Source organism: Euprymna scolopes, chromosome 32 (assembly GCF_053919585.1).
Source record: "Euprymna scolopes isolate OS-2025 chromosome 32, ASM5391958v1, whole genome shotgun sequence".
Lineage (NCBI taxonomy): Eukaryota > Metazoa > Mollusca > Cephalopoda > Sepiida > Sepiolidae > Euprymna > Euprymna scolopes.
This window is the reverse complement of record NC_136513.1, coordinates 38,789,944-38,815,083: the sequence shown is the minus strand read 5'-3', so window position 1 is coordinate 38,815,083 and position 25,140 is coordinate 38,789,944. Positions and strand designations below refer to the sequence as shown.

The following is a 25,140-nucleotide window of genomic DNA, read 5'->3' as shown; positions in this document are numbered from 1 at the left end:
AACAATATTCCCTCCCAGAAAATAAGACAATAACAATAGCTTCCAAACAACAATAAATCATTGTTTTTTATATCTTGTTTAAATCATTTTATTCGTTTTGTTTTTCTTGTTAGAATCAAAGTTTAACATAATCAGTATGTGTTTTTATTATTTTCTCTTTAAGATATATTACCAACTATTTTGCGTTATTTGGGTTTTTGGTCGTCACCCCATTTCAAAATCGGTATATCCCGATTCTTCCCGATATCTCCTCGGAAACACTCGTGAAAATTCCAAAAAATCGCGGTAAAAGTCTGTATAAGTAGAGAAAAAACTGTTATGATATTTTTACAGTTTTGTTTCATCATATCAAATTTGAAATGGGCGTTTGTAAAAAAAATATTCGTTCCTTCCATTTGTTTAATTCTGGTTCGTAGTTGTGTTTATATAAAAAAACAAACAAAAACAGAATAGATTGTTAGAAAGCGGGGAACAATTTCCAATAAATATTTGTATGAAACTTTGTAAAATTACATAAAACGCGACACCCCATTCTACTTTCATCTTTAAAAGCAAATGTTCATTTTCAGAACATTAAAATACAATTCACAAATAAAGATGCTTTCGATATTATCGTCCGAGAATTAATGTTTCCTTGTTTTTCTTGTTTTGGCAATGAAATTGTCAAAATCTATTTATCTTGTAAGTTCGCTTTCAATTGATAGAATGCCCAGATCCAACAGTCTTGATTGGCTTATTGTTGATTGTATTGAGATAATTATTTATAAGGTTAATTTTAAAGAAACTCCTTTCACGTGATGCCACAGAAATACATATTGTCAGAAGGACTTTTAAAGCCCGCGTAAGATATCGCAATGACTCAACCAAGTCTCACTTGATGATAAACTGTAGGAATTGCAGTACAGTCCAGTGCTTAGCTTCCTTCAAGTTTATAGTTTATTTCGCTTGCTTTTAGGTATCACCTTAAACGTGGAATTTTTAGGCGAATGTCTTTGAAACAACATTTGTACGCTGCTTTTCCAAAAATCCTTGAGAGTCCTTGGTTTGGTAGCAAACGTTCCAGGGTGTTTGTATGTAGTTCTGAACTACGTTTACTTTTTGTAAAACTTCACTCCGGAATAACAAGAAAGCAATGAAATGTCGCATATAACTAGCAACAAATCGTTCACAGCACCTCTTGTCTCATTGCTTTCCTTGACATGACAAAGAGCTTCAATAGCTTTCACAAACTGGTCAAACCTCTATATCACCGGCTTCACTGCAACAACTTGTGCGCTCCAGCGAGTTGTGGACAATCTCTTTACTGTAAGACCTGCGAACTTTACTAATACATCCCGGCGATGGTCGACAGAGCAAAAAAAGTGTACAGCGCCTCAGGACTTCCAACAAATGTAACACTAGAGGGATTAGTAGAAAACGAATGTTTCCCACAAAGGTTCAAAAATGATTAAAAGAAGGTACAAAAAATGGCCCTTGGATTAATGTCCTTGATGGGTTTTTTTTTTTTTGCACACCACTGTGAATTCCGGCTATGCATGCAGCATTTTCGTACTCTTGACCGCGACAAAACTTGATATCTAGCCATTCGTTTTCTAATTTCTCGAGGATGACGTAGCTATTATATCTTTCAAATGTAAAAATGACAGGAATGACTCCCGAGCTTTAACTGCACTACCACTGATATGTACATATCTTATTAGTGTTGACATTTGATCTGTGTATGTGAAACGTCTGGTGTGCTACTAAAAAGTATAACAAAGTATTTTGCATTCACACGTTTTGCCAATAGATAAATAAACTCGATCTGTGTTTCAGGCGGCATGTATAAACATATTACCTGACTGCCCACGCTTTGCTGGAGGCTGAAAACATGTTCTTTTAACACTATATAGTAGTGAGATAACAATTTAACAATAAGTTACCAATAAGTGTAAGTAAGTAAAACGTCTGAAACTCTGTGCAGAATGTCTTTGAACTTCGTATTCTCTTTCCTCATCAGGGAAATCTGCGCTGCATCGATGGTATTTTGCAGCTGGAGTCCTAAAGCCAGCGTTTTTTTTTTTTACATAGGCATAACCGCTTATCAAGACTGAGAGGCCACTCAAGGATAAAGGTTAAAGAGTGTACAGTAGTCAAAAGGACAAGATAGTAATCGATAGTAATGGAAGTTCGCTAAATTTGTTAACTTAAGTGGAACGGTTCATCAGAAACTTGTTCACGTTGGACTTGAAGACAACCATATTATAGACAGCTGGAAAGCAGGAAAACGGAAGACACTTCCACAGGCGTGCAGTTCTAAGAAAGAAGCTTTGATCATGGAATCTATGTTTAGGTTTAGGCACAAATAAAGAGTGGGGGGAATTATTGATAGTGTTTTCAGCTAGACGAGTGTTTCTTGTGAAAGTTTGGCGATGGCGGACCATAGATTGAAGTTCAGTCGAACACTTTCCATGAAAATAAGGATAAAGCAGAGACAAACTCGCAACATCTCTTCTGTGAGATAGAGGTTGCAGAGAAAAGAAAATGACATCTCCCACCATGCCACGAAGTCTATTTTGAACCCTATCAAGGAAGGATAAGTCCTTTCACGCAGCCCCTGCCCATATGTGGCAACAGTATTCCATCCTTGGACGTACCTGGCTCTTATATAGATAGAGAATTGCATCAGCAGTGAGATATCTACTGGATCGAGCACGACAGGTGATCCTTTAATTGTTCATGCTCATTAACTTGTGGATTTAACTTCCACCAGACTTCAAAAACAGTGACGAATGGAAACGTTCCAGGAGCCTTGAAATCTTTGGCAAATAATCAACAGCAAAAGCAGTACATCGTTCCGTCATGCAGAGTAAGCCATCCACGATCGTAGCATCCTGTCGCCATTTGACAATGAGGAATAAAACTAGGTTGAAGAACGTTGCCGCAATTCACCTTTCATCTTTGCACCTGATCTTTTAACCGACTTGAAAGGCCCCTGTTAATTCTGGAATTTCTAACACTATCAGGCACAGGAATTTACCACGATGATACATGGTTGAATGTCGACAAATTTCTGGCGGTGCTGGCGGCCGAGGCTTCAAACTGATCTTCTGATCGCAATTGTTGTATCATAATGTTCTTCAATATTAGTTTGGTTGAAAAATGTTTTTTGAATTGTTTTTCATGTTACTTTCAATAAAATCAGTACCATTTTTCTACTATAAATAAACGAGCTCGTACGAAAACGTCTGAAATTTATTGAAGGAACCGCGTACGTCTTTTTCTCCTCGTCTTCACCTCAAACAAGGCATAATGTCAATTACAACGTAAGGGACTACTGTATTGGGTCGTGCATAACAGGGGGATGTGAGGAGAAGCATTGAGATGCTACTTCACATTGCATTTAAATTTCAAGTGATGAGTAATCAGAAAAGCAGAAATCAGAGAAAATTCAAAAGTCTAGCAAATCAAGGAAAGAAACTACCAGCTACGGTATTACTGGAAATGTTTTCTCAATCATTAAATCATTTCTCTCTGATAGGTTCATAAGAGTAGTGGTTGATAGGCAGAAATCAGGGGCCCACAGTATTAATGCTGGAGTCCCCCAGGGGTCCACCCTGGGCCCAACTCTCTTCCTGATCTACATCAATGATCTCCCTAAACACATACTTAAATCATTCGTTGACATCTATGCTTATGACACGACCATCTATGGCAACACATCAAAGGCCGTAAATGACAAAGTTCTCTCTAATTCTCTCTCCTCTGACCTTGAACACTTCAAGCGATGAGTAATCAGAGAAGCAGGAATCAGAGAAAATTTAAAAGTCTAGCAAATCAAGAAAAGAAACTATTCGAGCAGAAGACTTCCTAGCATCTAAGGATCTCAATAAGAAAAAGCGGGGTTTTTTCTGCTTGTCTCATAAGTCAAGAGTATATACACTCAAATAGAGTACAAGCGAAATGAGTTAACGAGAGCACATTTTATGAAAGGACTTCTACCCAAGATACTGGGTTTCGAAATTGCGCTGTTAGAAAAGAGATCAGGAACATGCGGAACATTTTAGATTTGGACTCTGTTAAAGAGTGAGAGATTAGTGGTAGGTGATCCAGCTAAGACGTGGGAGCGTAGCGTGGCGTTGTAAAGATATAAAATGTTCTCTGGTGTGAGTAATTTTCTAGCAGAGTAGAGGGAACCCACATTCGTGGCTGCAAGAATGAGCTTTCTTAAACGTGAAATTATATGAACGTTTAAATATCTAAATAATATTTCTACTAATCTATTCGTCTGTTCGTCTGTCTGTCTTTTCATCTTTTTTCTAGAAAACTGTTGTGCTGATGTGGTGGAGATTTTGCATCAACTTTTGTTATTATCAGGTGCATCGTACTAAGCATTATGGTATCCGCTCTGTACATAGTGGTTAATAGGAATTAATACTGTAGTTCCACTAGGAAGCTATAAGGTCAACCCCAGGGCCGTGGCTATTGAAAGATACAATTGCTAATTATTTAGGACCTTTATTCAGTCATGGATGGGGAACGAGAGCATGCTACAGCGTGAAGTAAATAAAAGTTTCCGTTTAAAATTCCGTTCAAATTCACGAGTTGGACAGAAAGATTTCCGAATTCGACAAGATACACCTGAAGAAGGTCTGAGGTGTCATCGAGCGAAACCTTGTGAAAATGGCACTAAAGATGAGTACAGTCGTCCGAAGAATCCAAAAACACACTTTTTCTTCATAGTTTCTCTACTCCCTCTTTTCTTTTCTTTACTAGTTATGTTAGCTTGGAAGTTGGAGTTTTCGTATAGTGATAATAACGTTGTGAAAATGAGAATAAAGGTAAGACCAGAAGTCCGAATAATCCAAACAATACGAATACCCAATCCTCATCTCAAACATTCAGAAACATAAAATATAAAATTATGTAAATATGAACAAAGTTCATTTCACTTTTGAACGCATCAATAATCAGACTGAAGCACAGAAAACGAATTCTATTTACTGCTTATATTTATGGAGATATACCGGTCAATTCTGAATTATATGTATACAATATTGAAATAAACATTGCAAGCTTAAAATACAAGGTAGCACGATAACATTCTCATCTTAGATGAGACGACATGATTCCATTTCCGTTTGATAAAAACCGGTTTTCTTTTTTTTTTTAGTTCGCCAAATGTGTACAAATCTCAAGAACGATAGGAGCCTTCTAGCATGTCTGAAAGTAGCACAATGTTCAACGAGCGAGCTCGGAGATGCACCGCAGTACAACTTATGCTCACTGCCGATCCAAGATATTACAGCACGACCATTGCTAGCACCCTCAAGATGCAAATTCGGATTATTCACGGGCATCTTGACCTTCGGTTTCAATTGAGGGTAACATAATGCCACTTCACATCTTTGTAGTCGGCTTGAAAGTCAACACCAAAGTGTACCTGGATGTGCTGAAGAGTGTGGTGATCGCCTAGTGCAATCAGGTCACCACTGGCTGCTGGCAAACCCTTGGTTTGGCAGCAGGACTCGGTGTCGATCCACAGGTTTAAAGAAACCCAGGCTTCAAAACGTGTGCTACAACTTTTATCTTTCTCTTCTACTACCCCCTGCTCCCCCGACCTAAACCTGTTGGATTACTTCGTTCGATCATATGTTGAGAACATCACCAACATGACCTCCAACAACACTAAAGTCTTCCTGAGCACTGTAATCCGCCGAGTATTCGCTGAGCTCTCGCCGCTTGTGGAAAAGGCATGCTTCCAGTTCAAGACCTGTATCAAAGCGGTTGTAGAGGCTGAAGGCGGCTACATTAAAGATGACGGCTCTACTACAAAATCAAGTTACTCTAATTGATTTTGTTTTCAATTAAAGTTTTTAAATAATAATGCAGTGTTCTTTTCTTAAGCGCAATGAATTTATCATTCGACCATATAGGTCTCAATATATGTTTAAGTGTAATCCTATAATAAACGATAATAAAATGAATGGCATGACTTATTTTATTTTATTTATTTATTTATTTATTTGTAGCTTTGTTTTCCATCTCACACACTAGCAGCGGGCGGACTACTAACGAGACAAAATGATCCCTAATTACCCATACATTGCTATGTTAGTGACGGGGTGCCTGCATGTTGTCCTTGGTGGTGTTTGTATTATCAACGCAATTAACAGCTTTTGAATAGGACCATGCTCACTTGCCGTTTCTGTGGGCGGACTTATTGTAGGCATTTGGGTAAGTGAACAATTTTCGCAATATTTCACGTTTTAATGTCCAATGCAAATCTCCATAATCTCCAATGCAAAGTTTCAAATTATTCAGGAACCAATTCTTTCACTTGGTAGATGCGTCTAAGCGACACTATAATATATTTTGTCTGTCGGTCTCGGTCTATCCGCTAAACTTCAACAGATAATTCAATACATTTCAGGACTTACATATAGATGGCGCTTCTAACAAAATAACTTTATATGTTGATAAGGTACTAACCTTTAAATAACCCTTGAGTTCAATTGATTTATCTAGTATATCTATAAAAGTGTGACAGTACATTTCTCAACCTTGAAATTTGCTATGTAGCATATTCAGACATGTGGAAAACCTTTTAATCGGTTTTCACCCGGAAAAGGTCTGCTAAATCGTAACTGTCACGGCTGGCGAATAGCGCAAATACAATTTGGACACAAGGACACTGTAGAAAAAAACGATATATAATATAATTCTGTTTTAAACTTTTTAAAAATGCCACAGAAACGTATCGAATGTTGCAGACTACTTTTGGACCATCTTGCATGAATCGGGCATCAGTTTTTGAGTTGCATAAGAGATTTAAGCAAGACTCGGAGTCTGTGATGTATGATAAGGGGTGTGGGAGGAGTAAGGAAGTCAGAACACGAGAGTTGCTTGACTAAATAAAGAATTTCAAGGATAAGGGCCATCGTGTGTCAATAGAGGCAATAAGTGCACAGTTGATGTCAGTGTGGGAACTATACACAAAATCTTTCACTAGCTGATGAGGAGGATCATTGCAAAGTTTCTCCCAAGGGTTCTTAATTAAGATGGTACACTATTTGACTAAGATGAGCAGCAAGACAGTTCGTCACCATCTCCATAGTCCAGACCTTGTTCCCTGTGACCTCTGATTATTCCCTAAGCTCAAGGAAATCTTTAGAGGCTGTCGTTCAATGACAATGGAGGAGATGAAAGAGAAGATGACGCGGGTCATTGACACGCTCACATAAGAAGACTTCCAAGAGGCCTTCTAAGTTGTTGGAACGGTACAATAAGTGCCTTGCAGCTCGAGAAGATTACTTCGAAGGCGATTATAAGTTCACGTGTGTACTATCAATAAAAATGCCCATACTAACAATCTCTTGGAACTTATTGAAGGTACATCGTATATTCATAAAATATTTATACCCCACACAATCGGTTTGCCATAATGCTTTGTAATATATGATAATATCTATTAATTTTTTACTGTTTATAGATTTCATTGGTTGGAAGTCTAGGACTCGAAACAGGCATACAAATGGACAAAGATATGAAAATTCGGCGATCAGTGAGTTTTTCTACTCTTAGAAATTAAATCACGCAAATTGACATACATTCCGCTTCTCCCGCTTTTGCTCTGTATCTCTCCTTCTGTAGACACACACACACACACACACACACACACACAAACACACACACACACACACACACACACACACACATATATATATATTTTTTATTTGGCAATTTATAACTACAATAAATTGCGGTTTAACTTAATGCCTTAACTAGCAAATTCAAGCATTGCTTCAAATAAAATGTACTGATTTCTTTATGTCCTCTGATGAGAAGAATAACAAGAATAGCATTCTTTGAAACTCCATGGAATAAGGACTTTGTAAATTGTACATTCGGAAAATAAATTTATTCTGATCGTCTGTATAGTTTAAACTAAATAAATATTAAACTCTTATATTGAATTTTTTTTTAATTTAGAATCGACAACTTTGCTGGAATTATTGCCCAAAACTGTGAACATATCTATATATATAAAAAAAAGTGAACGTGTCTGTGTGTGTGTCTGTGTATATTTTCCTACGTAATAACTTTTAAGCCTACAGATTCTAAATTTGATATACCGAGTACTGCGATTTGGGAAAATCGATGTGATTGGTTTTCGGACAGAAATTTGACGATTAAGGGGTCAATGTTAAACGATTTGACCTTTGAGAACTCTATCAAACTCCTCCTACAATTTTGGGTCTAAACACGTGAAATTTTAGATATAGGTTCCTTGGACATGGATCTAACTTAAAAACTTGATTTGAGCCCTAGACAATAAATTTTAATGGATCATAATAGGGATCAAAGTTTAAAAAAGTGACCTTTTTTTTGCTCAGCATACACCTCAAAACATCCGGGCAACGCCGGGCACCCATGCTAGTCTATATATATATATATATATATATATATATATATATATATATATATATATATATATTTCCTTACGCAATAACTCTGTCAATTTTAGTCTACAGACTCGAAATTTGATATGCAGGGTACTGAGATGTGATCGGTTTTTGGCCAGAAGTTTGACGATTAAGGGGTCAAAGTTAAACGATTTGACCTTTGAGAAATCTACCAAACTGTTCCTACAATTTTGGGTCTAAACACGTGAAATTTTAGATATAGGTTCCTTGAACATAGATCTAACTTAATAACTTTATTTGAGCCCTAACCTATAAATTTTAAGGGATCATAATAGAGGTCAAAGTTAAAAAAAATTGACCTTTTTTTTTTGCTCAGCATACACCTCAAAACACCCGAGCAACGCCGGGTATCCATACTAGTATATATATATATAGAGAAAGAGAGAGAAAGGGAAGGAGAGATTTCCTGTGTAATACTTTAATGGTTAATAACATTTTTTTATTTTCAGATATTATTGAATGGACGTTCTGGCTTCCTGGCCGAATGGGAAGCATTGGAAACTGAAAAGATCCGAAAACTTGTAAGTGTTTAATATTATTTAAAACTGAAATATATGGATTTTTTTTTCTCTTATCTCCAACTTTAATTTTCTTTCATCAATGGTAGACTTACTGACGATGACCATACCATCGTATTCTCCCGTAAAAACTAAACCAAGATAGTAGAGTTTTCTTTTAATACCTGCTATATTGCCCTTGAATCACCTGCTCTCTCACCAATTTATATATTATTTAATGAATTAGAATGTTTAGTGAGACGAGTATTATTTATTTATTCGTTTATTTATTGCGGACTATTATCTTCATCTTCTAATTGTTGTTTCACGACTTTTCGGCCAACTATTTTTCCGGCCTTCGTCAGGTGGTTACCTGGACTGGATAGAAACTCCGAATCTCTTAACAGCATCCTAAGCAATTACTGTTTTTCATAGTTGTTGTCGTTCCTATAACGTCGCAGTAACCACCCGACGAAGGCCAGAGGAATAGTTGGCCAAAACATCCTGAAACAATAGCTAAAAGATAAGGACAATAGTTTCAATAAATAAATGAAGAATTTATATATCTACATATATATAAAAGTGAACGTGTCTGTGTGTGTGTCTGTGTGTATGCGTGTCTGTGTACATTTCCCTACGCAATAACTCTGTCATTTTTTAGTCTACAGACTCGAAATTTGATATACAGGGTACTGAGATTTGGGAAAATCGATGTTATTGGTTTCTGGGACAGAAATCTCACGATTAAGGGGTCAAATTTCAAGGAAAATAAAGGTACAAGATTCAATTTGAAATTTATTTATCTTCAAAGTGCACTTTTATAAATTTTTTAAGGTTTAAAAATTTAATTTAAATTGAATAAAAAAATTACCCTGGATTTATTTTATGTAATGTATATTTGTTGCAATTTAAAAACATTATCTTTCATCAATTAATGATATAGATATAAAATTTTCAAAGATTTTTTTTAAAATTACAACATAATCTACATTACATAAAATAAATCCAAGGTAATTCTTTAATTCAATTTAAATTAAATGTTTATACCTTACTTTGTAAAATTAATAAAAGTGCACTTTGAAGATAAATAAATTTCAAATCGAATCTTATACATTTATTTTTAAAGCCTATAGTAAAAACATTTTGTTTAACAATTTTCATGCCTCGGAATAAAATGCTTTTCTAACTTGTATCTTATCTTTTTGAGATTATATTTTAAAGCTCTCCTTCTCTCTATTTCAGTTTGTATTTCTCCTTACACCACAACTCATTTTTGCAACCCGCTCTTTGTATTATTACCGGTATAAATATTCTCTCTGTTTGAGTTTGTATTTCTCCTCACACTACGCCTCATTTTTTGCAAGCCCCTCGGATGAAATGCGTTTCTAACTTGTATAAATAGAAATTAATCAGAAAAATATAAACGTAATAAGGGTTTATTTTGTATGTTTCAAGATTTTCCTGGACATACAAACACACAGCCACCGGGGAAACTTCCATTCATATTAATTATATTACCTCAATATAGATTTAAATTTCTGAACTAAAAATATTTGTGACTGCCTAATTACTGATGAATCTTTGTTTATTTTTCTTGCTTTTTTCAGAAGTGTGCTTATATGGTGACCGCTATATTGTCGGCTTGCATTTTCTCCGTAGCAGGACTCGGGGTTTCCATAACCGTATTAAATGCTGCGGTAATGATATTTTTTTTCAATTTTTGGTCATGTTATTTACGTTGACTAATTTTATAATGATAGAAGTATATTCTTGTATTAGAACGACCCCACAGAAGGTAGTAGATGTGCACTGCAAAGCGAACTTTGTCAAGGTAAAGACCAAGAATATTTGGAAAATCTCAATTATCATCAGGAATGCTAGTGGATTTGTCGACAATCTCGATCACTAGTCAAGCTGTTGTCCTGAGCTTGTCCAGTGATACAGATCCAGAACAACAGATTTAGTGATCCAGATCCCAAACAACAACTGTTGCTCTCTGTTACAGTGCTACAGAATACAGCGCCCCAGAATGGCCTCGAAGCCAGTACACAAGATCACTTAGGATAAAAATAACTCCGAGAAACCATGCTTATTACCCCATGGTGTTTAAGGGCAATCCCAACACAATGGTTAGCAGTAGCAAAGTCAAACGAACCAACCTACATACGGAGGGAAAAGGCAACTCAAAATGGATTCAAAACATCGAGGAGAAAATCAAGGGCTTATCAATCTTTCTTTCTTTAAAATTACATTTTCACTCCAAACAAGGCGCATTGCCTCTTTGATGTAGGGGGCTACTATCAGAGACATAAGCTACAGGGATACTATCTGGAGAGTAGTGCAGTAAGATGTCGGTTCACGTTACACTTGAACTTCTGCATGTCAGTAAAGCTGGGGAAGCAGGAACCCAAAAGGGAGTTCCAAAGTCTAGCGGTTCTGGGGAAGAAACTTCTGGAGTAGAAGGCTCTCTTACATCTAGGTATCTCTATTGTAAAGGGTTGGGATTTACCGGCTTGTCGGGTTTTTCGGGGGTATTTATGTCGAGGGGATACAAGTGCATGCAGTTCGTCGGATCATTAGCCGTTAAAGTACTTGTAGAACAGGCAAAGAGATGCTTTCGTCAATGGGATAGAGACTGAAGCTTAGATGACAGTTCAGGACCTATCAGGTTAGCGACTCTCTTTTGAACATTGTCTAGGAGCGAGAGACTAGTAGCTGATGCACTAGCCCAAATATGACGACAATACTCCATACATGGCCGAATGGTGGCCTTATAGAGGTACATGATACTTTCGGGCGTTAGTAGCTTTCTAGCATGGTAGAGAGCACTTACTTTCTTCGCAGCGGTCCTGGCAATGCTCTCAATGTAATTGTTCAAACTCATGTTTCATGTGAACGTTAGTCCGAGGATTTTAAAAGATTTACATTCAGATAGTCTTTGGCCATTGCTATTGGTGGTAGGTTTCTTGTAATTATTGAAGAAAAAAGTATAGGCTTGGCAGCATTGAATCTGACCATCCATTTTTGTTCCCATTCCACTACAGATTGGAGGTCATCCTCTAGTGTTTCTGCCATTTCTTTATATATGTGTTCATTTGTTTTTCTGTCGTTTCTGTTATAAAGCTTTGTGTCATAAGCATATACACGCATTTCACAGACAATATTGTCATGACTATTAGGAATAATAGAGCTCCAAGGATAGACACCTGAGGCACTACCGCATTTATACCATATTGTTTAGATGTACGACCGCCGAGGAAAACCTGAATTTTTCTCTTATCTAAGAAGGATTTAATTATGTTAAGTATTCTTCCAGTGATACCGTATGATCATAATTTTACTGAGAAGATCTTAATTTCATACCCTGTCAAAAGCCTTAGATATATCTAGAGCTGCCGTTCTTCCCTCCCTTGCTTTATCCAGTGAATGGTATATGCGTTCAGAGATTACAGTTAGGATGTCTGCTGTGGAACGGGCTTGCCTAAATTCATATTGTTGGTTTGTCAGATTAGCGTCTTTAAGGGGATGGACTAGAGCTTGGTTAATTTTGGACTCAAATATTTTGGCGAAAAGTGGGAGAAGGCTAACTGGGCGATAATTTAATGGGTTAGTTCTTTCGCCAGAATTCTTGAAAACTGGTACCACAGAAACAGCTTTCCCGCAGGAAGGAAGGCACGATTCTTTAAGTCATTTGTTGTAAAGTTTGGAGAGAACTAGAGCTACTTCGGCGGAGCACTTTTTTAATAGCACAGCCGGGATGAGATCAGATCCACATGCGTTTTAAGGGTCAAGATTTTTTATGATAGCATGCACCTGAGAAGGGGTGATTTTAAGATCGTCTAGTGTGGCGCCTGTCCGCAAAGGAAAGTCAGGAAGGAGGTGGTTAGCAGGGCCCAGCGTGAAGTTGGAGACAAACAGACTGGCCAGCATGTTAGTCTTCTGGGTTGCTGAGCAAACAACCTCATGATTGTTTGGATAATGGGAAAATTGTTGAGTGGCCATTATTTAATACGTTGTTGTAGATTTTCTATAAGTCACGCGTTCCTAATTTCTGTACTTTGGTGCGTTTTTTTTTTGTGGTTTGAGTAAATTCGCTCTTAGATGTCTCTATTTCTTTCTTGCAGTTACTTGTGGCTTCTATATAGTTCTGTCTGTTTGAACTAAACTTATGTCGGTTAAATCTGCGGTACGCATGCTGCCTTTTCGCTATGGCAGCTGCACAAGTAGAAGTAAACCATTGGGGAGAGTGGGGCTTGCTACAAAATTTCCGCGTGGGAACATGTGCTTCAATCTCTGTTTTGAACAATTCAGTAGTCTCATTTTCGCACTGTTCAGCAGGAAGTGAAAAGATATTTCGCTATAGAGCGTCTCTGATGATGTCTCTGATGGCTTCCCAGTCAGCCTTTTTATAATATCTCGTTGTTTTGAGAAATGACTCTAATAAATTTTAAAATATGTCTCAGATACCTCCTGACTCAAGTTCAAACAGTACTTCCAAAGGATAGACTCAAGTCCAAACGATACTTCCAAAGGATAGAGTCATCATTGATGACCCATCTTTGCGCCTCCTCGGCTTTGCTACAAATAGTAGGAAGCCTTGGGTAACCCCAAACCTGATCAGAACACGACACTGCAGGACTGGAGTAAACAAACACAGGTAGAGAAAAATAGACGTCCCAATCTGTCCAAAATGTAAGGAAGCCCCCCCATCCTCCAGGATACAGAGCACCTGACCCTTACACTGTTCAGTCATACGACTTGAAGGAGGCTATGGACTAGAGCTTGGTTAATTTTGGACTCAAATATTTGGGCGAAATCTATCTGAACCCACCTTCTCAGACTGGCTAAAAAAATAGCGGTATAGAAGTTTAACCCATGCGATACTACCACTACTTCTATTATTATTATTATTATTATTATTATTATTACAACAACACCTACTACTACTACTACTACTACTACTACTACTAGACAAACGGAAATTCTTAACAGAACGTTCTTCCCTCAATAAGATTTTTAAGGTATTAGCTATTCCAAATTATGGACGTTTAAGTCACCACAGATTTGGATGGTGGTAGAAAAATAGACAGACAGGATGTTATTTTGAGGAGGGCAAGGGTTCTATCGAAGATTATAATTCTTTCAATGTTTGCATGATAACGCGCAAAAATGAACGAAATATAATGTATATGGGCTCTGTTTCCGAATTCTAATTGCTTCGGGTTCGAACAGTTGCAAATGCTTTTTGATTACCGTTCGAAATTTTGGCACTTCTGCATTACACGGACGGCGCCATCTTTGGTGTGTTTAATTAAATTGTGGCGCTTCTCCGTCAAAGAACAGGGTATGATAAATCTATTCCTTGTAAAGTTTCAACCTAGTACGAAAGTGACAATAAGTCGACCAAGTTAATTAATTTCATTACATTATAAATTGCTTATTATTTTTAAAAAAATTAAAATTTTAATATAAAATATATATAACTTTGTTTGCCCTTAGACAGGTGCCGTAAAAATATAACTATATTTTGCTACAGTGACAACTTTTCTTTAATTTAAAAAAGAAATCGGAAAAGAATCCAGCGTTATTTTAATTTAATTGTAAAGTTTCAACCTGATTCAAAAATGACAATAAGTCATTCCATTCATATTGTTTATGATTCGAAAGTTACAATAAGTCAACCAAGTTCATTCATTTAATTCCATTCAAATTGTTTATTGATTTAAAAATTAAAGCTATAATATATACTGTACTTTGGGGTAATTGCGTAAAATCCGGGGGGGGGGTAATTGGTCCAACTAAAAAAAGTGCTCTTCATATACGCGCAATTACACCAAAGTACTGTAAAATATGTAACTTTGTTGACCCTTCAACAGGTGCCACAAAAATAAAACTACATTTTGTTACAGCGACAGTATACTTTAATTAAACAGATTTTCGGGGAAAAATCCAATGTTGATTTAATTCGAAAAATGTTTCATTTTTTGGTCCATTTTTATACAGAAAATAATTTGGTTTTCAAATATTTTTTCGTTCGGGGAAAAAAACATCTTGTTTGTTATTTAGTTGCCGTGTTATTTGACCAAGAAACAATTGGAGTTATCGCCCCTTAACAGTTATTTCCGTCTGTGTAATGCAGTAAAGAGTCAGTACCAACGGTTACACATTCACGAAAACTGTATAGCAATTTACGAAAGGACATTTTTGAAGTTATCCCAATCGATCTTTTAATATTTAAACGAAGTGAGCAATTAAAATAGTATCTTTGTGTTCGAAAAATCGTATTCAATTCGTTTAATTGTTTTCCTTATTTAAAATTGCTTATTAGGAAATACAATAGTAAGCTGAAGATTTTATTTTACTTAATTTTCTCAAATTAAGACCCTGGCAACACCCCTACCTAAAAAGGCTTCTGTAACGTAATGCACATGAGCTTGTGGGGAATATAATCAACAGCAAAGGATGGCTGACTTGCGAAGAGACTGGCAGCAGTAGTCGAAATATGCACATCAGAAAATAAGGAAGTGTGCGCGAGACGAAAAAAGAAAATACATGCTCGAGGGAGAAACAAAGTCACCGTCGAAGAAAATGGACGTGTAAACTAAAGGCGAGAAATGGATGACTACTAATGGAGAACAGTGTACATCGGGCGAGATGGGTGATGGCGAGAAACTTTTAAGCGGTGTCAAAACGGAATAGGAACAATAATAAAAACTTTTGTTGAAAAGTAATAAAAAATGCCGAACCGTATTTTATTTATTTATTTACTTTGTTTCTTTGTTTGCCAGTTTTATTTATTATTAAAACTAGCAGTTAGCCAGACGTTGCCCGGGAATGATGACCAACGAATATTTCAAACTCCCATATTTTTATTGTCATTGAAATCGATAAAATCACCCATTTTTCAATGAATTCGATTAATTGCCTTCTCTAGTATGATGACTTATTGCGGTGCAACGGGTGGAAGCTTCACATGCCTCTTTGCAGTGGCATAGCTTGCAATATATTGTCGTCGATATTTCACAGAATAAAAAGTAATGTTGATATTATAAAAAATATTTCTATATATACATATACAGTGTGGAATGAAAAATTGTCGACCTTAAGAAAAAAAAAACACTCCCGCTTAATAAACCTACAGCCTTCATCGAGTGGGAAATTCATGTTTTCTTTTTCTGTTTTCTTTTTTTCAACTACAGAAAAGGGGTTAGCTCTGTATTGCAGGAAATCGGACCATAGTTTTATGGATTGATTAAAATGAAAAACAAAAATACGACAATATAGATATTTTAAATGAAGATATCAATGTATACACAGACACTTTCTATCTAACTAAACCTCATCCTCGAATAGCATTTGACCTTTATATGCTGTGTAACAGGAAACAAAAGTGGGACAATATAGATATTTTAAAAGAAGATATCAATGTATAAATACACAAAATTTCTATCTTATCAAAGCTTATCCTCGAATCGCGTTCTGCCTTTATATGCTGTAATAATTTGTACTTTGATTATCCTCTTGTCAACAGGGTTCTACGGAATGTCTAATAAAGGAAGATAGCTATTCGGTCACAGGTAAAGTTGGAATATTAATCTCAATCCTGGAATGTATTCTGGCCATTGTCTCTTCGTCAATTTGTTGCTGTTGTTCTTCTAATGTAAGTATTTTTATGTTTATCTCTCCTTCAGTTATGTTAATTATTTACATTAAAACATATTTAAATTTTAAAAAGCTGTCAGAACAACGATATATATATATATATATATATATATATATATAATATATATATATATATATTATTTGTGTACGTCCAAATAATAAAAATATGGGCGATTTTCTAAGAAACAAAATCTTCAAGGTGTAGACGCTAAGTTAACCGTATTACCGTTTTATAAAAATTAACAAGTCTACTTAACATATATATATATATATATTAAACCTCATCCTCGAATAGCATTTGACCTTTATATACTGTATAACGGGAAACTAAAGTAGAACACTTTCTATCTAATTAAACCTCATCATATATATATATATATATATATATATATTGTTTCCTCCTACGAAAACTTGATTGATAATACACATCTCTTACCTTTTCTATATCTATCTATATATCAATCTATCTATTGGCTTGAGGAACTGTCTATCTAGTCGCACTTATGAGCTGTACTACAGCGAACCATTAGTGTATGTGGACAAATATATATACATATATATTGCGCAGGCTGATGTAAATAAGGTTGGATCCCTCTATCGAGCTAGAAGACGACTCACACCTGAGAGTATCCTGTACCTCTACAAACCCACGATTCGCGCATGCATGGAATATTGTTGCCACATCTGGGCTGGTTAATCTTCTAGTAGCCTCTTCCTCTTAGATAAGAATGTGCTCTAATGAACTTTGTGCCGCCCCGACGTACATACTCTCGACAAACCCGCTTAGCAACAAAATCTCACCCCTGCATTGTTGGGGTCCCTAAGTGCCAGAAAGCTTCTACTCTAATAGCTTTTTCTCTCAGATAGCAAAACTTTGGAATTCCCTTCCTGCTGCCGAATTCCCTGATTGTACTGATATGCAGAAGTTTAAATATAATGTAAACCAACATCTTGTTAATCTTTCCTAAGCATGGTCCCAAATATTAGCCCCTTACGTATATCTCCAGATGATAATAAATCCGTTTTTGAAGAAAAACTTATTTGCTGAGATTTATTATTAACCTTAACGGTGTAACGTAAAATGTTTCTCTGTACAAATCGCCAATCTTTCACGAAAAACACCCGTCTAGCTGAATCCACTGTGAAAAATTTCCCCCACTCTATATCTGTGCCTAAATCAAAACGCGGATTCCATAAACAAAGCTTCTTTCTTAGAACTGCACGCCTTTGGAACTCTGTTCCGTCTGCCTGCTTCCCTCCGGACTACAACTTGGATGTCTTCAAGTCCAATGTTAACAAATTCCTAATGAACCGCCCCCTTAAGTAAACACTTCAGCAAATCTCCTCACTAACTTAATGTACTTGCAATAACCCTTAATCCTGAGTGGCTTCCGGGCCTTGATAAGTGGTGATCACTGTGTAAAAAAAAAAAATGCTTCGTTTTTATCTATAAGAAAGAAAAGGTATTTTTAAGATGGGACTTTTTCGGTTTTCGACGCATATCGGATGAATTTCTGTACTTAATATATTCTAGTACACTACCATACATATACATTACTTTTGTGTGAAATTTGCAAAAGATAGGTTCAGCTGTTTCGGAACCTATGGTGAACTAAAACACGCATATTTTCATGCTTTTTATATAAGAGTGTAGATGTAGACGCGCTTTATAGTATGGCTAGCTTCAAATGTAATACCAGTTAGAAAAGCATTTCATCCAAGGCATGAAAATTGTTAAACAAAATGTTTTTACTATAGGCTTTAAAAATAAAGGTACAAGATTCAATTTGAAATTTATTTATCTTCAAAGTGCACTTTTATACATTTTACAAAGTAAGGTATTACATTTTTATACCTTACTTTGTAAAATGTATAAAAGTGCACTTTGAAGATAAATAATTTTCAAATTGAATCTTGTACCTTTTTTTTAAGCCTATAGTAAAAAACATTTTGTTTAACATTTTTCAAGCCTTGGATGAAATGCTTTTCTAACTTGTATCGTATATTTTTAAGATTATATTTTATTTAATTTATTAATTTGGATTTAAAAAAAATGAATGTGGTTTTGCATGTATTTCCAAAAAAACTCTCTTACTTCCTATTTCAGTTTCTATTTCTCTTCACATCACAACTCATTTTTGCAACCCCCGCTTTGTATTATTACAGGTCTGATCATTCTCTCTGTTTCAGTTTGTATTTCTCCTCACACCACAACTCTTTTTTTAAACTACCTCTTTGTCATACATGTCTGAATAATGAGAAAATCTGATTTTTTTTAACAAAAACTTTAAAATAACTTTTTTTGATGAAATTTTTAAAAACTTTTTTCAGAATAGAAAATCTTTACAATTTAATAAGGAACATATTTCATGTGGGTTTCATTTAAAATATTCAGTAGATAACGAGAAATATAGAGATGAAAATTTCAAAAGGACTGTATTGGTGGTTATGCTCAATAGTAATCCTCGCTAGCGAAAGTCTTTGATATTGTTATTCCATTATTATTATTATTATTATTATTATTATTATTATTATTATTATTATTATTATTATCTAAAACATTTTGTGTCCTGCTCTTTCGCGCGCGGACTAATTTAAATTTTTTTTTTATATATAAAACATTTTATCCAATGAATATATAGTTAAGTGATTGCTGGCCTTGAGACGAAAACAGTGATTTTGTTAATCGTTTTTCGACAAAAAAATGTCAGAACATTTTTTATCAAAAACATGACATTCATTGCATATCACCTAATAATTGATTATTTTTTATGCTAGCTTTTTATTACCTGACACATTGTTTAACCGCCACTAAAACAGATCATTCCTGCATTATGGCGTGTAAAATAATGATTTACACGATAACACAACATGATTAAGAGCAAAGCAGGTGGTTACAACCGTCGCAAGTGAAATTATTCGAATCAATGTTGTACGCCACAAGTATTTTAATGGTAGCTGCTTTGACGAACTACAATTCCTTCTACTTCCTTTACGTAAATACCCTCGACAAATTCAATAAACAACAAAATCCCACCCCCACACAGTATAGATTCCCAGACACCAGAAATCTAATAGTTTCTTCTAGACTTTCGAATCCCCTTTCGAATTCCTGCTTTCCTGTCCGTACTAATATGTAGAAGTTCAAGTGTATTGTAAACTGACAATTTGCTGCTACACTCCCTACATGGAATCCCAGGAAATGACGTCCTTGATACTAGCCCCTCCATCACGTCTGCTTTGTTTGGAGTGAAAATGCAATAAAATACAAATAACAAATTATTTAAATGACGTGCCTTAGGAAGTTCCCGTTTGTTTCCCGATAGAAGGTGATTTCGTTATAAAAAGCTTTGTCTCTGATTCTAAACACAGACATGTTTTTTCGTCTAAATAAAAATCATATTTTCAAGTTGACAGAAAAACGACAGACATCTTGAACACGATTGAGTTCAATAGTTATTTGTAATCTTCTTTATTGCTATTTTCAGAATATCACAACGATGGTTCAAGCACCAATTCAAATCATCAATACATTAACGGGCCAAAGCAGAATCCAGTACCAATCACTGCCCAACACCACAAGAGAATATCTACAACAGATTAACACAATGCAGAACTCAACGCCTGGTTATGGGGCGGTGTTGTCGAATCCACCAGCTTACCAACAATATGCCGACTCAACGAACGCTCAGCAACAAGATTTATCTCCCTTACAAGCTTATTAAGTATAATCTCCTACAATTATCTCCCTTTCGAGACAGTTTGTCTAATTTAAACAGTGACACAATGTTTAGTTATAATATGAATACATCTTTTCTGGTTTACCAACAACATTTTGAGACAACAAAGACTCAGTAAAAAGACCTACCTCCATTGTAAGACTATTTTGTAGTCTTCAACATTTCTCTTTGGATACATTTTCCTAATTGTTTCCAAAATGATTTACGGAAATGATTACTTACCGCCTTCTTAAATTGTTTCCCAACTGCCCTCTTTTTTAAGACTGCCCACTGACCTATTCCTTCCTCTAACACTTCCTCTCTGTTTTCAGAACCGCCCAGCAGAGCATTTTACCTTACTGGAAAAGTTTCTAGCATACAAAGGGTGGATATTGGAGGCAGCGAACATTTAATTCTAATAAATGATATGAAAACATTCTATTGTGCAAAATTGTGGTTTATTAAATGCTATTAGTAGTTGGCATTTATAATTTAAATCCAATTAAAAACATATGACCCTCGCTACTCGCGCGTAATCTAAATATCCAATTTTCACACATTCTACACATTCTATCAGGCTGTATTTCAGAAATAATACGTTGATTGATTTACCAGGGTAAACATAGGGCTTTAAATGTTTTCAAAGTAAACAATTTAAAAAGATTAAATCACACAATAAAGGTGTCCAGTCATCCGGTTTATTTTTTTAAATTATTCATTGATCAATTGTATCAAAATGATTTTCAAAATAAATTTGCACGATTTGCCACCGATGCTCGGGTCTGAGTCTATTTTCGAAATATGTGCAACACTAAGCCGAACAACAAATAATCGACAGAGATCTTTAATACAATTTCTACAAGTATTTCAATGGTGTACTGACGAACTACAAGCCCTTGTATCCCTTCGAAATAAATACCCTCCAACAAACCCTACAAGCTGCAAAGTCCTAACCCACACAGCGATCCCTACATGTAAGAAAGCCTACTCTAATATTTTCTTTCCCCAGAACTGCTACTCTGTGAAACTCACTTCTGGGTTCCTGCTTTTCACACTGTACAGATATGCAGAACTCCAAGTGTAATGTGAACAGACATCTCGCTGCTCAACCCCCTACATAGTACCCCTGCAACTTATGGCCCTGATAGTAGCCCTCTACATCAAAGTTGCACTGTGTTTTGTTTTTGGGTGAAAATGAAATTAAAAAAAACGATTTCATAATTTTTGCATAAACTAGCTTATTGCTGTTTTCAGAATACCACAACTATTGTTAACAGATCGTCATTATAATACATGAAAAAAGCATAATCCAGTACCAATCACTGCCAAACACCACAAGAGAGTATCTACAAATATTTAACACAATGCAGAACAAAGCGTATGTTTATGAGGGGTGGTCGAACACACCAGCCCATCACCAATATGCTGACCCCACGAACCCTCCGCAATAAGATTTTTTTGAATTATAATTTCACCCAAAACAAGGCACAGTGCCACATTGATGTAGTGGACTGCTATCGGGAACATAATATGCAGGGGTACTATGTAGGGAGTTGAGCAATTAGATGTATGTTCACATTACCTTTGAACTTCTACATGTCCGTACAATTGGGGATGTAGGAACCAGGAAGTAGGTTTCACATCCAGTAGTTCTGGGGAAGAAACTATTAGAGAAAAAAAGCTTGCTTACATCTAGGAATCTCTACTGAGTAGGGGTGGGACTTTGCTGTTTGTCGGGAATATTTATGTCGAGGGGCTACAAGTGCTTGTATATTAAAATAATTATAGAACAGGCAGGAGGATGCGACATTTCGTCGATGGGACAGAGGTTGAAGCTTAGATAATAGTTCAGGACTTATCGTGGGCGCGACTTCTGAACCTTGTCCAGGAGCGAGAGACCAGTAGCAGATTTATGTGCCAAATGTGACAACAATACTCCATAGTGGACTCGTAGAGGTATAGGATATATTCTAGCACGATAGAGAGAGCCCACCTTCTTCGCTTCAGCCTTGGCAATGCTCTCGATAATCGGCAAATATACCCATCTCAGAGACAATTTTAGGTACTCCTGCAGTATTTTACCCACCGATTTCACGATCTTAGCCGAGCGTTGATCGACATCCGTCGGAAAACGCCGGAACATGGCGAGCGGTACGATACTCTATCAGCCAATCAGGGCGCTTCAAACGAACGCGCAGCAGACGAATAATTTTCATTGAAATTACACACATAGCGTTTCATTTCAGTTATTTTATTGTTCAAAGTAAAAATACACAGCCTTTCATTTCAGCTATTTAATTTAGCGATAAAAAAAAAAAACGGGAGCTGTTGGAAACATATTTATGCGAATTTATGTGGAGACAAAAATTTGGACACAACCCTTTTGTCTCCATAATAAATCAAATCGCGGAAGGCTACCCGGTTTGGGAAGGAGCTTCTTTCCACATCCTCTGAAAACCCTTTGCTCCCTACTTTGCCTCTCTACAGTCAGTAGAAAATCTTCCAGTCGGAACTAAAGATAAACAGTAATTGTTGTCCCCCCCCCGCTACAAACATTACTGAAAAAAAAAAAAAAAACATTGTTGTTACTGTTTAATAACGTTTTGTTAAAAAAAAAAAACATTGAAGTGTTTATTACTGTTGCTTACCCCCCCCCCAAAAAAAAGCTATCGGAAAACAAAATGAACCAAAAAAAAAATATTCAACAAAATAAATTTATTTTACTTTAAAAAAACTTACGGTAAGTGTTTGTGATTTATTTTTATCCAAATTTTTTGTATTAATTTTATCCATTTTGTTGTGTGTGTGTAATATCTTTTACTTGTAATGTGGTTGCTATTCATTCACATACTTTTAGCGTTCTTGCACCGTAGCTCCGAATTCTCGGCTTTCGTCGGCGTTAACGCCGAAAGCGTTCGTCAACGCTCGGCTAAGATCGTGAAATCGGTGGGTAAAATACTGCAGGAGTACCCAATTTTATTAGGGAAGTCATTTATAAATATTACGAATAATAAAGGTCCCAGGATATATCCCTAAGGTACATCTGCATGTATATCATACTAGCCTGTTTGCTCAGCATGGTTCCGGTGTTTGAAGGTGTGTGTTGAGCAAAGAAAAAAAGTGGTAGTAGCCAAGCAGGTTCGAACCCGTACCGCGAAGCAGGAAAAAACGTAAAAAAGTGACGTATTTGCTGTTGCGCCCATCGCTAAACCCGAATTGATGTATCTTTAAATTAAGGAAGACAATCGAAAAGAGGGGATGATTTTCGAAAATATCGGTGAAATAGCGACACACCCCCTGTAGAAAAATGCACAGTTGAGGGTAAAGGAATTAAGGTTTTTAGCCATTTTTTGATATTTATCGTCCAAACGGTAGAGCGTCTAAACGATATCAATCCTGTGAAAATCCGTCGCTTCTGTCAAAGGTTTTAGGCAGATATACAAACATTGAAACATACATACACAAATAAATTGAAACAGACATGTGAGATTTATATTATAGAAGATTGGTTAGAGGTACGACCGTAAAGAACAAACTGGATTTTTCTTAGATTTAAGAAGGATTTGATTATATTAAGTATTCTTCAATTAATACCGCCTGATCTTATTTTCGTGAGAAAACCATAGTGCCAAGCCCTGCCAAAAGCCTTAGAAATGTCTATGGCTACCACTTTACTCTCCCCGGTTTTGTCTATTGTATGATATATACCTTCAGAGATTGCAGTTAGAATGTCTGCCGTAGAACGGCCAAAAGTTTAGCGGCTGTAAAGTTATGAATTTGAGCTTGGTTAATTATTGACTCAAATATTTTGGCGAGAGGAGGCTAATGGGACGATGATTTAATGGGTCAGTTCTTTTGTCAGAACATTTGTAAACTTGTTCCACGGAAGCAGTTTTCCAGCAGTCAGGAAAGCAAGATTCATTTAGACATCTGTTGTAAAGGTCTATCTTCCTGACAAGCTCATTTAGTATAATCTATAATTCTCCCTCTTTGGAGAGAGTTTGTCTCTAATTTTAAACATTGACACTATTTTTAGGTATAATGGAATTGCACCTTTCTAGGTTTACAGGAAATCGATAGATATTAGGTTGATAATTTTTCGTGAACTTTGTTAGTGCTGTTTTCAGAGTACCACAACCATTTCTCAAGCACCACTTCAACAGATCGTCAGCAAACTATCGAGCCAAAGAACAATCACGTACCAATCAATGTCCAACATCACAAATAATACCAACAACCATTAAACAATGCAATACGATTCGTCAGTTTATGAGGCAAGATTTTCCCATCCACCAGCTAACCAATATGTCGAGACAACAACGATTTTGTGATGAGACTTACTTCCGTGGCAGGACAGTTTGATACACTCACCACTAACCATCTCTCTTTTAAGACATTACCCTACTTGTCCCGTTTTTTCCGGAACTTTACCTATATATATATATATATATATATATATATATATATATATATATATATATATATATATATAGGAAATTTATTACTGTGAGTCCAGAATGAGTTTACAAATTGTTTCAGCTAGAGGAAAATCCTCAAAGAGAGGAAAAAATCCAACTAGCATCGTCAGAATTCATAGATAGACTAAGTTATAAAGTCAAATAAGAATGGAAAAATCGTAGATAAAGGGGAGTTAGAAAAGAAGGGGGGAGTGGTGGGGAGAGGACGTTGGAGTTTAAAGTAGTAGGAGTGTTTAAAAAAAGAGGGGGGTTTATAATTAAATATTAATTATGTGTAAATTCTTATATACGTTTTTTTTTAACGGTTTAAACTTAAAAG

At 35.9% G+C, this 25,140-nt stretch overlaps 1 protein-coding gene across 1 annotated transcript in view; it reads left to right on the top strand.

The window, feature by feature from the left end:
* Positions 1-21,116, top strand: part of LOC145256279 (uncharacterized) — a 36,130-nt gene extending 15,014 nt beyond the window's left edge. The window contains exons 2-6 of the mRNA XM_080114963.1: positions 7,472-7,543; positions 8,915-8,986; positions 10,570-10,659; positions 16,494-16,622; positions 20,113-21,116. Of these exons, the coding sequence (XP_079971089.1) occupies positions 7,514-7,543; positions 8,915-8,986; positions 10,570-10,659; positions 16,494-16,622; positions 20,113-20,349 (558 nt within the window). The 5' untranslated portion in view covers positions 7,472-7,513 and the 3' untranslated portion in view covers positions 20,350-21,116. The remainder of the gene's footprint in view (positions 1-7,471; positions 7,544-8,914; positions 8,987-10,569; positions 10,660-16,493; positions 16,623-20,112) is intronic.
* The last annotated feature ends 4,024 nt before the right edge of the window (positions 21,117-25,140 follow it).